This window comes from Callorhinus ursinus, unplaced genomic scaffold, assembly GCF_003265705.2.
Source record: "Callorhinus ursinus isolate GAN/ISIS: 27379988/994484 unplaced genomic scaffold, GSC_fseal_2.0 scaffold7, whole genome shotgun sequence".
Classification (NCBI taxonomy): Eukaryota; Metazoa; Chordata; class Mammalia; order Carnivora; family Otariidae; genus Callorhinus; species Callorhinus ursinus.
In genome coordinates, this window is record NW_027397069.1 from 54,193,273 (window position 1) to 54,211,140 (window position 17,868).

The 17,868-nt window shown below is 38.7% G+C and overlaps 1 protein-coding gene across 1 annotated transcript in view; it reads left to right on the forward strand.

Moving 5' to 3' along the window:
- The first annotated feature begins 459 nt into the window (after positions 1-459).
- The window catches only part of CDADC1 (cytidine and dCMP deaminase domain containing 1), a 37,029-nt gene continuing 19,620 nt past the window's right edge, over positions 460-17,868 (forward strand). The window contains exons 1-3 of the mRNA XM_073894312.1: positions 460-637; positions 1,379-1,476; positions 8,262-8,336. Of these exons, the coding sequence (XP_073750413.1) occupies positions 556-637; positions 1,379-1,476; positions 8,262-8,336 (255 nt within the window). The 5' untranslated portion in view covers positions 460-555. The remainder of the gene's footprint in view (positions 638-1,378; positions 1,477-8,261; positions 8,337-17,868) is intronic.

The window sequence follows — 17,868 nt, forward strand, 5'->3', positions numbered from 1 at the left end:
TCTTGAGGTGATACGTTTGATGAGAAGCAGAATGTCCCTATGGTAGCCTGGCACTGAGTTCCTAAGGGCTGGCCAATCTCTGATGGTAACAACCACCTGGACCGCCCAGGTCCTACCTTTGCAACTCCACCTCCCCCTTCTCTAAGATCTCCACCGTGACAGATGGGGCAGCATTCCATTCCAATTCCCCGTCACTCTGTCATCAAAACTCTCAAGTCTGCGCAGGCCTCATCACTCTGTATCAGAGCCCGCACAACCTGGGACTTCCAGGCCAAAAACATCGACAGTTAAAGTCAGGCCTCAAATGATTTATTGCCCAGTTTCTTACCTACGCAGCCACCCCTAGACTGGCAGCCCCGCGCCGCCGCGCCCGCACCTAGCTAATACGACACACGAGGCGCCCGGAAGTGGCGGTCGGGCTCCTACGTCATTGGCTGCGCCCAGTTGGCTGTTGCCGTATAGTTGCTGGGAGGAGGCGGGAGGTGGAGCCGCTGGGGCTAAGATCATGCCAGGCAGCGAGAGGTATTCTGGGCAGCAGAGGCCGCTAGGCTTGGGATGAAAGAAGCAGGGCAGATGCAAAATCTGGAGAGCGCGGGGGCCGGGCGGTCAGTCAGCACCCAGACTGGCAGCATGACTGGTGAGTGCCTCGGACCCTGCTGCTGCCATCCCAGCCTTTCGCTCTGCCCTGAGCCTCTGCCTCCGTGTAACTCCCGCTTTCCCTGCTTACCCCTCTTCGCCCGCACTTCTGCCCCGAGATGTCTCATTCCCGCCCTAGGCGCGTTCTCGCCTCGGTCACCAGGAACCCCTGGCTTGGCAACACCTGCTTTTGAAGTCGCGTTCATTCCCTTTTACCCCCCACCCCTACGCCCCCGCCCTTTACTTTTCCTCCCAGGACCTAGAGCTGGAATCTCAGGTATTGAGCCTGAAAATTCCGTGCTTTTGACTTGATTTCCGAATTAACCACACACGACGCTTTCCTGTATTTCAGCTGCCTTCCCCGCGAAGGTCACCGCACTGCCCTTCTTGCCACACCACAATTTAAAGAAAAGCGTGCTCCACGATAACATCAGACGCAAGGACTTTTCATAACTTCCTTTGGATTATCCCATAGTTAAATGTATCAGTTGTACCATTTTTTTTTCCTTGTCATGTGATGGCTGGAGAAAGGGCCCAACTTTGAAAAGTGCCAGAGGAGGTCGCCGAAAGTGAGGTTGGAGCCAGGCTCCTTCCCTTTGATTCTCCCCTTGTCCTCTTACCTTTTTCTCTGTCTCCTACTAAAGCAGCTGAGTTAAGGCTGCAGCACCCAAGTGGCACTGAGCATGAGTTCCTATTTTCATCATTAGTAAAAATTTTAAAGTGTCTGCCCTCTCTTTTGTAGGTCAAATACCAAGGCTTTCTAAAGTCAACCTTTTCACTCTGCTCAGTCTCTGGATGGAGCTCTTCCCAGCAGTAAAAGCCCAAAGACAAAAATCTCAGGTATATTTTGTTTCCTTAGTTTTTCCCACTGAGCCGTGGTTTAAATTTGGTTTTTCCAGTTTCTGTCACATTAAAAGCAAACTCAAAAACCTTAAAATTTGCAAAATACTTCGGTGGTTTAGTGTGATATTTGTATCACATATATATATCACATAGCTGTAATAGCTCATCTTTCTAATCTAAAAATAGAATTGTTACTTTCTCAGACTGTGCATGTTTATCAGGTATTAATGGTATTTATCTGTTGATTTGGACAATTAGATTGCATAATTTATCACCCAGTTGTATACTATTGATGTTTCATGTGAGTAGTTTTTCCCTTCTCCCACTGAACCGTAAATTACATGAAGATGGAGATCATGTCTTATTTTACCTTATTTTTATTACTGTGTCTTATTTTACCATGTCTTATTTATACCCCCTTAGCATCTACTCTTGGAATAGGTAATCTGTGAATGCTAATTGGTTTCTTGTTCCATGTAAATAGTCTCTTTTTTGGATCTAAAAGAGGTGATCAAAACAGGTTAGGAATATATAGAAAGAATAATCATGAAAGCCTACATCTTTACTTTCTCCAACCCTTGGGCAGCAAGGTGCTTACCTTCTCATCTTTTTCCTCCATGCTTGGAGTGGCATGGTGTTAGGTTCTCACCAGTTGGTTTGGTAGATTAGTAAGTTTAGAATGTTTTAGGGGGCCAAAGCCATATAGGGAGAAGAGTATTAAGTTGTTTAAGCATTTAAGACATTTTTTGAAGAAGAGAAAGGGGGAAAAATTACCCATGGCTTTTCACCATTCTAACAACATCACTTTTAACATTTTGGTACTTTCCTTCAGTCTTTTCTTAAGCATAGGATTTTTGCTTGTTTTTCTCTTACAAAATTGTACTTGTATTCTGCATATGCTTATGGAAGTTTCCAACTTGCCAATAATTGTGCTGAAAGATTGCTTCACATTTTCTACAAAATTACTTTTTGTAAATCCTTAAACACAACTGTACTCTTATGAGGTCATTCATAACCAGTCTCTTTTTCTTTTTTCTTTTTGGCATCTTCGTTATGGTGGATAAGGTTGTGTGCTTGGCATTGGAGATACAAAAAGAGAGATTTGGTTCTTATTTTCTAAACGGAGACAAAAGTTAGGTATTTAAACAAGATGCAATAAGCAGAGATGCTACCAAGACTGAAGACTGCAAACCGGGTTCTGTATGGGGAAGTGAGGGAAGGATGCACAGGGAGGCTCCGTTTGCACTGAGACATGAAGAATGAGTAGATATTTACCAAGCCAGGGGACTCCATATGGAAAAGCTTGAAGGAGTGAGAGAACTTGTGGTCCTCATGGGGGCGGGTGAAGTTGGGTGAAGGGAAGAGACTGAAGATGAGCTTGGAAAGATATACAGGAATCAGAAAATAAAAAATATTGTATGCCTTGCAAGAGAGTTTAGATTTTATAAGTAGGGACTACACTGATGAATTTTAACAGGGAATTAAGGAATTAACTTTTTAATAATTAGAACTTTATCTTTTTAAAGCACTTATAGGTTCACAGCAAAATTTCCGGGAAAGTACACAGATTTCCTGTATACTCCCTGCTCCCCCCTACATGAATAGCCTCCACCATTAACCACATCCTCTCCAGAGTGGTACATTTGCTACCGTTGATGAACCTGCATTGACACATCATGATCACCCAAAGACTATAGTTTACATTATAGTTCAGTCTTGGTGCTGTACATACTGTGTACCTCAAATATATAATGACATGTATCCATCATTATGGTATCATACAGAATATTTTCATTGCCTAAAAATTCTCTGTGATTCACCTATTTATTTTTCCCCCACCACTCCCAACCATGGCAACCACTGATTTTTTTTTTTAACTGTCTCCATAATTTTGCCTTTCCCCAGCACATCATATAGTTGGAATCATACAGTAGTACGTAGCCTTTTAGGGTTGGTTTCTCTCACTTAGCAATATGCATTTAAGGTTCTTCCGTGTCCTTTCATGGCTTGATCACTCACTTCTTTTCAGTGCTGAGTAAGATCCACTGCCTGGATATACCACACATAATTTATCCATTCACCTGCTGAATGATATCTTGGTTGCTCCCAAATTATTGCAATTATGAATGAAGCTGCTATAAATATCTGTATGCAGATTTTTGTGTGGACATGAGTTTTCAACTCCTTTGGGTAAATACCAAGGAGCATGATTGCTAGATTGTATGATGAAGAGTATATTTAGTTTTGCGTGAAACTACCAAACTGTCTGTACCATTTTGCATTCCCACCAGCAATGAATGGAGTTCCTGTTGCTTCACACCCTCTCCAGTATTTGGTGTTGTCAGTGTTCTGGATTTGGGGCATTCTTATAGTCATGTAGTCGTATCTCGTTTTAATTTGCATTTCTCTCATGACATGTGCAGCATTTTTTCATATGCTAATTGGTCAACTGTATATCTTCTTTGGTGAGGTTTCTGTTAAGGTCTTTGGCCCATATTTTAGTCAGGTTATTTTCTTATTGTTAAGTTTTAAGAGCTTTGTATATTTTGGATAACAGTCTTATATCAGATGTGTGTTTGCAAACATTTTCTCCCAGTCTGTTGCTTGTCTTCTCATTCTCTTGACAGTATCTTAGAGGAGAAGTTTTCCAATTTTAATAAAGTCCAGTTTATCACTGATTTCTTTCCTGGATTGTTCCTTTGTGTATCTAAAATGCCATCGCCATACCGAGTATTATCTAGGTTTTCTCCTCTGTAATTTTTTGTGGAGTTTTTTAGTTTCACGTTTTACATTTGGGTCTATGATTCATTTTGAGTTGATTTTTGTGAAGGGTGTAAAGTCTTTGTGTATATAGAGAATTCACTTTTCCTGATAAAATGATATCTCTTGGAGTAGTTTTCTTCTTCAGCTACTATGTGAAATATTTAATAAATAGTAAAACATTATTTAAAATGTTTTGCATTTTTACGTCCTGTTAATCACTCCCTCAACCTCCACCCTGGCTCCATATATTATTAATGACTTTGAGAAAGTCGTCATTTCCTTCATGATTTTGAAGTCTTTTATTCTTTCTGCCTCTTAGTAGCTTAATATTATTTTATGAAAGTGGAAGATTTTCCAAACTGTTTGGGTTTTTTGGTTTGTTTTTGTTTTTTTGCAGATAAAATTGTCTTGAAGAGACAGATTAGAAGCAAATGCTTAGAAATTTAAGACTTTTTATTTTCTTAGAAGATTTTATTTATTTATTAGAGAGAGAGTACACATGCATGTGACAGTGGGGATGGTGCATAGGGAGAGGGAGAGAGAGAATCTCAAGCAGACTCCCCACTGAGCATGGAGCCGGTCACATGGCTCTACACAGGGTGGACGTGAGGCTCAATCTCACCTGCGATCATGATCCTGAGATCATGACCTCAGCCAAAATCAAGAGTCAGTTGTTTAATTGACTGAGCCACCCGGGTGCCCCGAGATTTAAGACTTTTTAAAAGCACATTTAAAAAGCTGGGCTTCTTAGAGATTGAGTACTAATTTTGAAGACACTTTTTTTTTAATATGAAGATTTGATCTCATTTTAATTCATATATATACACACTTATATATTTAGATATTTAAATGTGTGTGTATATATATGTGTATATATTTATATATCAAGAATAAATCCTCTGCTGATATTAAGTTCTTTTTCAACAGGGATGTGTATTAAATTAAATAAATTCAGTATTAATTACACATTATGTTCACAGGGTTGAGTAAGATCTTTTTCCTTTTAAGAGAAGAAAAATGTTCTTTAAGCTAAAATATTAAGTTTGTTTCACTTAAATTCTTTATTCTGCTTTTGCTATACAAAGTAAGTCACAGAAACTCTTAAGATGCAATTTGACATGTAATTATATTGGAAATACTGCCTTTGACACTTTACCAACCTTTTGTCTTAAAACATTTTTATTTGTTACCAAACTAATGTATGTCTATTATTTACAAAATGGACTGAAGAAAAAATTTTTTTTCACAATTTCACTATCTAGCGACTACTGACATTGTTGTACAGTTTCTCAATCTTTTCTCTCTCTCTCTCTCTGAGTTATTTGAGATCATTTACATCTGGATCTAGTCTTTTTCCCTTAACATAGGAAAAAGCTTATGCTGTAATATTATTATACACATTGGAGCAGCAACTTAGTCTAATGGTTTAAGAGTAGTCAGTGGTTTTGGAGTTAGCCTGCTTGGGTTCAAATCTGGACTCCACCTCTTACTGTTGTGTAATCTTGAGTAAGTTACTTTCCCTCTCTCAACTTCCTCATCCATAAAATGGAATGTTACTGGTACATACTACAGGAGGCTTTTATGAAAAGTGGTTGAGTTAGTATTTGTAAAGCTCTTAGATAGTGCCTGGCACAAACTATGTACTATATGTGTTTGTTATTATCATTTTAATGTTGGCATAACAGTCCATTGTATTGATGTACCATGTGTATTCCCTTAGCACTGGACATTTAGATTGTCATTCATTTTACCAACCTCGGTGTATTTTATTTTATTTTATTTTTTAAGATTTTATTTATTCACTTGAGACACAGAGATACAGAGAGAGAGAGAGAGAGCATGAGCAGAGAGAGAGGCAGAGGGAGAGGGAGAAGCAGGCTCCCCACTGAGCCAGGAGCCTGATGTGGGGCTCGATCCCAGGACCCTGGGATCGTGACCTGAGCCGAAGGCAGATACTTAACCATCTGAGCCACCCAGGCGCCCCCTCAGTGTATTTTAACTTACAACCACTTCTAAATATGACTGAGATCTGAGATTTTCTGTGTTGTCAAATATTTACACTGTATGGATGCTCTTTGAAGATTGTTCAGCAAAGTTTACATTAAGTATAAAATCCAAGCATTTTTAAGAATCCAGCCCAAAACTAGATAAATGAGTGGGAGAGAAACTAATTGTTTATGAGACTTGGGAAAAGCACAGTTAACTAAAAGTTTCAGAATAGAAGTCGGCACTACTAAAAATGGCCATCGTTTTAAAATAATAATCTCTCCAGTGGTTCATAGTTTTTAGTTAAGTTAAACATATCAAAATTGCCTGAATGGTACTGTAGTATAAGAATTAGAATAAGTGTATTGTTGCCTCGTTTTTTACACATCATGTACTGTCCCTCTCTCCCAATTCTTCCCACTGTGTACTCACTGTACTTTTCCAGAACAGTAGCAGGGTAGCATAATGGTTAAGATGATGGACTTGGGGCTCAGGTCCTGGCTTTCCCATTGACTGCTATGCAGTTATTTAATCTCTCTCAGCCACAATGTCTTCATTTCTAAAATGGAAACGATAGGGGCTACTTTGTAAAGTTCTGAGGCTTAAATGAGATAGTTTCGAGCCTGGTGCTTGGGAAACACTCTTAGGTACTTTATTATTATCACTCCTACCGTCCTCACCACCACTACTACCATCTCACTCCCACCATTCCACTACCAGCATCATCACTTCTTCCACTTCCTGTTCTGCTGGAATAGAAACGCGATTCCCAGGACATGGCTTTTCTTGTAAACTTTTTAGAGGTTGTTCCTTTTCTAGCATCCAGCATTTGTTTCATAATACTGAGAGTTCAATATTCACCAAGTTTACCATTCCCACTTTGGGGAAACTTTCTCCAGTTTATTACATAGCCCACCTACCTTGGGGCTCCCAGAAGCCTGCTGTATCATTCTGTCTTAATTATCTGCTCACTTCATAGTCATTTTCCTGTGTCATAAGCTCGATAAGGGCTGCATCCTGAGCAACTAGGTCTCTGGCTGGCACATGGCAAGCATTCAGTAAATATTTGTGGAATCAATAAATGAGGGAATCTTGCCCTGGTTCAAAACTTTCTACTTCAAGTTTTACTTTTAGAAGAGACTCGTGGACTTCCATGCGTTAGTGTCCTCTTGCTTCTGTAACAAATTACCATGAAGTCAGTGGCTTAAAGCACATATTATATGCAGTTATTGTCCTACAGTTCTGGAAGTCAGAACCCTGAAATGGGTCTCACCAGACTAAAATCAGAGTGTCAGCAGGGCTGTTTTCCTTCTGGAGCCTCGGGGCAGATTCCATTTCCTTGCCTTTTCCAGTTTCTCGAGGCTGCCCACTTGCCTTGGACAAGGCTCTTCCTCCATCTTTGGAGCCAGCAGTGGCAGACTGAGTCTCGTGTTGCATCACACTGGCACTGATTTGCCTCTCTTTCACTTACAAGGACCTTTGTAATTACATTGGGTCCATCTCAAGGTCAGATGATTAGCAGACTTAATTCCATTTACAATCTTGCCATAGTAACATAGTAACATAACAGTCTCCAGGGAGTGAGACAGGCAAGTCTTTGGGGGACCACTATTCTGCCTACCACAGTCCATATCTACAGATAGTTCCTTATCTTCCCAATTCCAGTTAATTTACCCCTACCCCCCTTTAGCCCTTTTTAGCTATGGCCACACTCTGGACTGCTCCTTAAAACTGCCCAACTCCAAAATCTTAAACTACAGAATTTTATTTTCTGACCACAACTTTCAGTCCTTTTGTATTTTGCAAATGTATGTAGGGGCCTGATTTTGCAAAAGTATGTAGGGGCCTTATTTACTAACTTAAATAGTCTGAACTTGAGCCAGAACAAAGCGTGAAGTCAATGCAGACTTTCATCAGGAAAAAAAAAATGAATGATCCAAAACCAAGAAAACCAGCCTTCAAATAGGAAATATTGAGTTAATTCTATGTTTTGTGCACTAATCTTTTTTTCCCCTTAATCCGCTTTTAATTAGGAAAAGGAAGAGGGAAAGCATGGACCCTTAGGAGATAATGAAGAGATGGCCAGGACATCTACTGACAAAAAACAGGTGAATTTTTATGATTTTTAAAAAGTCGTGTTTGTAATAACAAAGCAAAATCAATGGTATAAAGTAGACTAAAAGTCCTTCTTATACTCAAGTTTCCCATTTCCACTTCCAAGGCAGGTTCTTATATACCCTTCCTATCCTTCTAAAAGTTTTCTATGTATTTACAAGACTATACATGTCTCTCCTCTAAAAAACAAAACAAACCCAGATTATTTTATAATATGCTCCTACATCTTTTTTTTTTAACTTTCAGAGTTAACTCTTGATACATTTCCATTTTAGTTTGCATAAATGTGTTGAAAAACACTCTTACACGGTTCTCTCGTACTCCAGCACATCCTGCTGGTTTGAAGAATGCAAGGCCCTAACTGTTCTTTATCTAGGCCATTTCTCAGAGTTGTGTTTGCAGCAAGCAACCTTGAGGGTTGAGCTAATGTCTCCCTCTGGGACAGAAAGGAGGTTTGCTTACTGTCTATGATAAAACAGCAATCCCCAGGCTTGGTGTTCCTTTCCTATAACACAACCCGCTTCCTGTTCAGGAATCCATCTGGGCCATCTGCATGACACCCGTGGTACTTGTGGGCAAGGGAAACATCACAAACATGGTACTCATACTGCTTGCCGGGCTGTGAATGATCAAGTAGTCTCTGAGCCCGGAGGTTCATGTGTTCTGTCAGCATCCATGGAACCGTAGCAGGCTAATTTACTAGCTTGTAAGAAGGGTAAAATCAAACCCAGACCTGATAAGATGAACTTTGTTCTTTTTAATATTGCACAGTATTTCCTTGTTATTTTAATCTTTTGAGTTTTCCAGAGAGATTCTGATTTATTGGGTGTCTAGTGGAGACAAAACATGTATATTTTGAAAAAAGTTACCTTCGTGATTCTGATGTGCATTCCTGGAGATCTCCTGATAAGTTCTGAGAGTGAGTCTCTAAAATGCCCAACAAGAATATAGAAATAATTTGTCTCCGAATATTTAGATGTTTTTAATTCTAGGAAAGGCGAAGGCAAAAAAATAGTGACTCACCACTTAATATACTAATTTGTTTACCAAAACACAGACTGTCCTCTTTTGCTTACATTTTACTGTAAATCCCTGTGACTAAGATAATACAGAGGGCTTTCCAAGATGTTAGTGAAGTGAAGCAGTCGGGATCCAGAACAGTGATTCACTAAAAAGATTTAGTCTCTTGGGAGTTGCAGTCAGTGGAAGTGCAAAATGAAATGCAACTTAGGCTTTTTTATTTGCTTTGTTTTAAGTTTGGGATGGAAAAATCTTTGTCTCAAACTTGACATTTTGGCCTTAGCTAAAAACAAATGAAAGATAAAAGATATTTTCTGAGGTGAAGAGGACTCTAGACAAAAAAGTGATAAATTAAAGTTGGCCTAAAAGGTTGTTCGTTTTTTGTTGTTGTTTGTTTGTTTTGTCTCTGCGCCTGTGCTGAGGGGAAAGGGAGGGGTAAAAGATTGTTCTGATAATAAATTGATGAGTATGCTTCCCGCTTATTAGGAATAGTTTTGGGTCTTCGGAGGTTTTTTTAGGAATAGTTTTTTTTTTTAATTTTATTTATTTATTTGACAGAGAGAGGGCACAAGCAGGGGAAGCTGCAGAGGGAGAGGGAGAAGCAGACTCCCTCCTGAGTGGGGAGCCCAAGGTGGGACTTGATCCCAGGACCCCCGGGATCATGACCTCAGCCAAGGGCAGATTCTTAACCCACTGAGCCACCAGGCACCCTAGGAATAGTTTTTTTTTTTTTAAGTCTTTTGTGGAGGGCACCTGGGTGGCTCAGATGGTTAGGCGTCTGCCTTCAGCTCAGGTCATGATCCCAGAATCCTGGGATCGAGTCCCGCATCGGTCTCCTTGCTCGGCAGGGAGCCTGCTTCTTCTTCTCCCTCTGCCTGCCACTCCCCTTGCTTGTGCTCTCTCACTGTCTCTGTCAAGTAAATAAATAAAATCTTAAAAAAAAAAATTAAGGGGCGCCTGGGTGGCTCAGTCGTTAAGCGTCTGCCTTGGGCTCAGGTCATGATCCCAGGGTCCTGGGATGGAGCCCCGCATCGGGCTCCCTGCTCAGCGGGAAGCCTGCTTCTCCCTCTCCCACTCCCCCTGCTTGTGTTCCCTCTCTCACTGTGTCTCTCTCTGTCAAATAAATAAATAAAATCTTTAAAAAAATAAAAATAAAAAAAAGTCTTTTGTGGCCACAGTTTCTGGCTTTATTTCTGTCTGCTTAACTACTGAGAAAACCTAAAGCTAAAATCATTTAATTGCAGCCATTTTCATTTGTCACAATTGGTTCATTTTATTTTATTATTTTATTTTACTTTTTTTTAAAGATTTTATTTATTTATTTGAGAGAGAGAGAATGAAATAGAGAGAGAGAGCATGAGAGGGTCAGAGGGAGAAGCTGACTCCCTGCTCAGCAGGGAGCCCAATGCGGGACTCAATCCCGGGACTCCAGGATCATGACCTAAGCTGCAGTCGCTTAACCATCTGAGCCACCCAGGCGCCCCTATTTTACTTTATTTTTAAACATTTTATTTTTTTAAAGTAATGTCTACACCCAACGTGGGGCTTGAATCCACAACCCCAAGATCAAGAGTTGCATGCTCCACCAAACGAGCCAGCCAGGTGCCCCACAATTGGTTCATTTTAATAAAATGAGCTCTAGCATGTTGGGATCTCTTGATAAGGCATGATCAATTCTTTTCCAAAGTTATAATTTAAAAAGAAAAACTCACTGGAACTATTCAGAAGTAAATACTAACATATACTTTGTATTTGGGGAACATAAAACTCTTAAGAAATTTTGGGATGGGAAGGGGAAAGGGCTTATAAATTCACAGTAAATTTAAAGCTTGTTTTAAAAGCCAATATAGATCTTTCATGTTTTAGATATATTTTTGGAAGTATAGTTTGTAAAGGAAAGATTTTTTGTATTCCTTTTAAATGTCCTTCTAGTTTAGGAAATGGTTGGTTAACTCAGAGAAGGAATTCTATAAAATTTTCTCTATTCTGTCGTTTTAGGCATTTTACAAAATATCATTCTCCATAGTTGCAAACATTTATACTTGTAACTGAAACTGAAACTTGACTGTTTTAGTTAATAAAGCTCTGGTCCGATCTTTAAAATAATTTCAAGATGTGTCCTATTGGGGATAACTATAGAATAAAATCCCTTTGAAAGGGAGTAGGGAATAACAGGTACCCTATTCTCAGCCCAAGTTCCCCACATACTGTAACAATGAGTCCCAAACCCAAAGATTGGGTTTACATTCCTTACCTCAGAGCCCTTTCCTATGAAAACGGCATAAACTACGTTGTGCCTTACATAGAACTGATTTTTATCTATTTTATCTGATACTAATATTGTCACACCAACTTTTTCGATTAGTATCTGTGTAAGTTAGGACACTTTAGGTTTAAAGTAACACCTCTTTAGAATCTCAGCCCATCCCCAGTCTCCAGGGCTTAGAAGCAGAGTCAGCCCAGTCCCCTACCTGTGGGTGGGATACTGCTGAGGTAGCTCAGGCTTACTGCTCTGGCTTTGAGTTCTCTTCATTTTTAACACCTGAGCAGATGTCTTCTTTTGAGCTTGACTATGCCTTTAAAACTTTTTTATTTTTTGTAAATCTATATATTTGTGGGAGGTGGGACCTACCTACGTTAGTCTAGACTGCCATAGTGCGAAAAATTGGGAGAGCCAATTTTTAGAAGTTGAGAATTATCTTTATTTAGTCAGTATTTAAAATATTTTAAAATTTAAGATGACCTCTGCTTTAGTTCTGCCTTTTACCATTTGTGGGGTCTTTCAGAAGGTCACATGATCTCTTTGGACTTCCCTTATCCATGTATAAAACCAGAGGATTTTCTACCTCTTTCATTATTACCACGTAGAAGCTTAATACTAAATAGTTACAGACTGGATGCTGTAAGAAACAAGTCAAATCAACTTGGTTCTCGCCCTTTCCTAGGTTAAAGTGTATTTATTTTTCAGTCGGACAAATTAATGGATAATTAAATGCTTCACTGTTCAGTTAAGAATGCCTAGATTTAGAAAATTTCTGGTATAAAGCCAACATTAAACTTTCAGAAAAGTTTTTGGACTTAATGAGAAATGTGCTTTTGTTCAAACTATGTTCAGATAAAGAACTATATAAAATTTTTCATTTTATTAATAAATCAAGTATAATCTATGATATAAATCATTAGATATGTTAAAAAACAAAGTTCAACTGAGTAAATTTAAAGATCTGATTGCTTTATTCAAAGATTCATAAATCAGGCAGCATCCCATCTAGAAAATAGAGAGGAGCTCTGAATCACTGCAAAAAAGGGAGACTTCTATAGGCAGAAGGGGTGGGAAAAGGAAGTGTCTAGCAAAAAGTGGATTGTTTCAGGCAAAGTTACCTTCCTTTGTGGGACTGCAGGAGTTTATCAGGTGGGTTGCCTCACTAACTGACTAGGAAATTCCAGTCTGACTGGTTAAGATTATATTCCTGGGAGAGGCCAAAACCTCAGTTAGATTAGGCATTAAGTCTCAGTCTGATGATGTGGGCTTAGCATGAGTGACTCCATATGAGGCCTGTTGTCAGTTGCCCCGACCCCTACGCCTGAGAGATGTGATCAAAACTTAAGGCATTAGCCCCACCCCTGGCTGTTGCTCTGAAAATTCTTACAGTTTTGCTGATCCTCTGTGGTGGTATTCACAGGTCATGAGTTTTGGTTTTGTTTTTGGTGTTTTTTTCCTGAATCTTTGTGGTATTCACAGACCATGACTTCAGGTTCACATTTTTAAAACCGGTCATTCTCTTCATTCCTTTTCTGATGTTCCAGTCTTAGGGAGATGATTTGTTCGGTGGTTAGTGGCGGCAAACACACATTTAAAGCTGTATTTGAGAGAATACAGCATGCCAGAGAGACCACTAGGATTATTACAAGCAGGGTAATCCCCAATATCTAGAGTGCATTTGGAGCTGTGGTCCCAACACCCAAACCAATCAAAATTAAATAAGTTAAAGGAAAACCCTGCTGAAGGAGTCACTTTCTTGAGCCAAGTTGCTCGTTCAGTAGTTTTATAGTTGAGTTTCAACTTTCCCACAAGCCTTAATCCATGTGCAGCAAGTGGTGTTGGTCACAGCACAGACATCTCCTTGTTCAGCCAAAAAATAATCAAGGGCCATCCTGTTACAGAGAAAACTTTGGTTAGAGGGTCTGAGGATTTTGTTGGGCAGCTGTTTTTTTAAGCAGCAGATTCTGTAGTATTTTAAAGAGGTAAGGAGAGTTTCCTGATCATAGCTTTATTCATACTCACTCCTAACCAGGGAAGGGAGCTAATTTTCTGAGTCTGTGGCTCAGAACTGGAAAGGTGACAGCCATGGAAGCCAGTACAATTTCAGAGTCTATAGACTGTACATGCAGTTTTTATTCTGGTTACTCTTGCCTCATGTCCCTCTCTTTGTGCAGAGCTTAGATGCAAGTTTCCCTGGGTTTGGGGTTAATGAGACAGGGTTTGTTCCGGAGAAACTGAGGCACTGGAAATCAGGGAGAAGTTTGTGATAGGCAGAACTGCAGAATCACCAGCATCGAGGCAGGTCCAACAGTTGTTTGGAAGTTGGATTTAACCCCTCTGTAATGGCCTGAGATACCATTATCTTTCAAGGCCAGAACAAGGCAAAATGTGGACCAAATCATAAAGACCTTCATGCTGTAAGAATTAGGAAAAAGGATGGTCAGAGAGGGAAGAAGGAATGGAATGAAATGTTCTTGATCCCACATCTTGGGAGAGAAAGCAGTGTACCTCAGTGTTGGCTCCTCTTCTTAGTGAATTGGATTTTGAGGCCTCCAGCTTTGTCAGAAATATTGAAAAGTTTTAAAACACTTGGTCAGATAGGATCATGGGTCACTGTCAAACGATACTTAGTTATCTACTTTAACCATAGTGACAAAGATTTCAAAGGCAAATACAGAAAGTTAAATCGTTGTAAAAAAAAAATTAGCTCTTTTAATAGCGAAGAATCCTTTTTTTTAAGTAATCAAAGACCTGATGAAGACAACATGAAACACATAAGATTATTTTGAGAAGACACAAAATCTTTGTTTTATGAGCAGATTACTTAAAAGGTAAAGAAAAACCTTTTACAATCTCTTATCAAGAACAGACCAGTAGTCCAAGAAAACTTTGTCCTTTTAACAGAGAAAACTAAATTTTAATTTTGTGCCAGCTTACTTTTGCTATTAAAATACATTCATTTAAAAAAATCCTTAATTTAATTTATTTTTATCTTAGCCAGCTTGATCACGCACAATATTCCTTTCCAAAGACTCCTTTTCCACAAATCTTCTACAACCCTTTTAGTAGCCCTTCAGATTTTGTCCTATGTCTTTCCCCTTTCCCATTCTGAAATAACCAATCTCACTTTAGGACAAAATTACTTTCTTTTTCCTCAACAAAAAAAAAATGCATTCCTAATTCCTAATGCCTTCTTTTACTGAAATACACATCCTACTCTCCTTGCATATGGAGGGTTTTTTTTTTTTAGTAGCTTTAATTAAATATATTAGAATGTTTAACCCTTAAAAACCTTAATTTCTAATAAAAATAAAGAAGTAACCATTGTGAATTATCTTTTACATTAGCTTTCTGTGACTTGGCAAATTTATAAATCTTATTTCTAGAAATATATGCCTTCTCATAGTAAATTTTTCACGGTAGCAAAAAACATGTTTAATAACAAACCCTAAAATTTTTAGTTCCTCTGTAAAAGGAAGCCAAAAAGTAGATAAACCTATGTTCAGTAATTACTGTTTCAGTCTTTTATGTTATTGGAAATAATCTAGATATTCAGTGACTATCCATCATTTAATTTAACTTAGCAAAACTTTAAGGTTTCAGGTTACCAATAAGATTTGGGGAAATTATTTAAAAAGTTTGCCTAAAAACTTTTATCTCACATTTATTTAGTTCACTTATTTCGAACAATTATATTTAGATTGCTTATGAAATTTCATCATTCCAAGTTATTTTTCTACCTGTCAGATTTTGTAACAGAGATAACATGAACTTTTTTTGACTAGTAAAGCCAGGTAGAATAAAATTGTATGCCTGCATTACATTCAGTGTTGATAACTCTAAAGGCATGTCTATTTTAATTAAACCAACAAGCTTAAATTAGCCTTAATACTGAATATTTTTCCAGATCATGTGAACCTGAAACGCATTTGGGTTAGTTTCTATTATATTTTGGAGAATTTTATGAATAATCCATTTAAGTGCTTAATTTTCTTTAAGCCAATTAAATGGAGCTTTTTTACAAATTAATTTTGGCAATACTATCCAGAGGTAGAAAATACCACACATCTACAACACATTTACATAGATGCATATAAACATATAGGGAGATGCAAACGGAGACCTTAGAGCTTTCATTTGAAGATTTTAGCCATGAAAAGAAATCAATTAATAAAAATAAAAATAAAATTTTAGCCATGAGATGGGTATGATAATGCAAAACTCACTGGTTTATGAAAGAACAGTTGGAATAAGTTAGATTTACCTGTTCAGATGGTTAAGGCTTTTTCTATAATATTTGTGGAGAAGACATTTAAGATTTGTATTTGTCCTTGACAAGCATTTTATGAAAGCTGTGAACTAAATTTTGGGCAAGGGAGCTTCTGTAGCAGTTTGTATTTATAAAAAGGCCCCCCACTCCACCCCCCCCACCGAACCCTGCCACACACAGTTTTTTTTCTTCAGTCTTAGGAATTGGGAATGCTTTAGATTAGAGTTCCTGGGGAAGACCTGGTAAAACATGTACATCTCAAAGGCACAGGGAGAGAACATTAAGTTCCTCCAAAACTACTTATAAGCCTTTTGAGATAAATATGGGAGGTTTGGGGATTGGTAAAAAGAATAGGTGGACTTTGAATTGTTTCTAGAGCGGCATTTCTGGTTTTGCAAAGATCTGTAAGATAAGAACAGTTGCTTTTAATTTCTCAAGGAATTGGATTGTAACTTAAATGACATCATAGGTTGGTCCCCCCATCCAACTACATTATCTTCAATTTGCTTTTTTATATATCAAGGAAAATATTTCCAACTAAGATAGAAATCAAAAGACTTCTGTGTTCCAGATTTAGAGCTGCTTATCATTATAATGTTTTAGTAAATCCTTCCACAAAAGTGTGAGAAGGTTTTTTTCTTTCCATCTAGGTTCATAGTTTTTATTTTAGCTTAGGGGAGGATGCCTAAGAAAAACTCCGATCAGGCTTTGAATATCATCTTTTAATCTGGCCAACTTCTGACCACAGGACAAGCTACTTAAAAAAAATCCTTTTAAATATCGTGTCAATTCTCAGCTGAGACAAACAGTATATATTCCTGGCAGTATTAAATAACTCCTTGGACTCAAAGGCATCCCCAAAGAGGGTTCAAAAGATCTTTTCTCTCTCTCTGTCTCTACCAGTTACTGTAGACAGATATCCAGAGAACTGACTCTGGTAAGAGTTCTCTCTCTTAGCCGGCTTCAGCCAGTTTTTCCTAGGATCCCGTCTGCAGACTCCTGGTGAGGTGTAAAATAGGGTATAGCTTTGGTATCTACCAAAATTTGGCAAGGATTTCCATTCATTTTAATTTTAGTTTCCCTTGGCCATTTAAGGGAATAAGGTAGCAATTTACCTGACACTCCCTCGGAGCCCTGTCAACCCTCCTTCAAGGCTGGATATGGGGTGTCTATAAGGCCACTAACTTGGTGGACTTTTGTTTATGGTTTTGTAGTCTCCTCAGAGTGGAAAGATTCAGACAGAGGATTACTAGAATGAATCTTCAATTAAAGGAGGCTAGAGGATAATGGTGGGAGTTACCTCAGTTTTATAGTCCTGTTTTATGTGCCTCTTGTGTCTTTAATTTTTCATAAGTGATTTGCAACAAATCTTTCAATGAAGGTATTTTGGAATTTTGAAGCCTTTTGGAGGCTTCTACATGCCAGTTAAAACAGGTATATACCATTCTGTTTGTTTGATTTGGGAACCCTTGCTTTTTTTTTTTTTTTTTAAGATTTTCTTTATCTGACAGAGTGAGAGAGCACAAGCAGGGGGAGTGGCAGGCAGAGGGGAGAGGGAGAAGCAGGCTCCCCGCTCCCTGGGACTCCAGGATCATGACCTGAGCTGAAGGCAGTCGCTTAACCAACTGAGCCACCCAGGCGCCCTGGGGACCCTTGCTTTTTGAATGATCTTATCTAACTGGACCATACTTCCTAATGTCCATCACATTCTAGGCTGTTATTTACTTGAGGGCTTATAGCAGTTTGGTATGGCCCTAGCCAGAAAGGGAGTTTAACCCATATTTTCTATCCAGCCGTAGCTAGTGGTAAAGGAGGTACAACCCACATTTCTGTCTGGCCATATTTTGGGGCCCCCAACCTGATGATTGTTACCAAGCCAACTTCTTAGGACACAAAAAGGCTTAGTAAGATTTTGTCATTTTGTAGATATTTATAGCTCCCAGGATTATAATTTTTAGACTTACATAAGTAT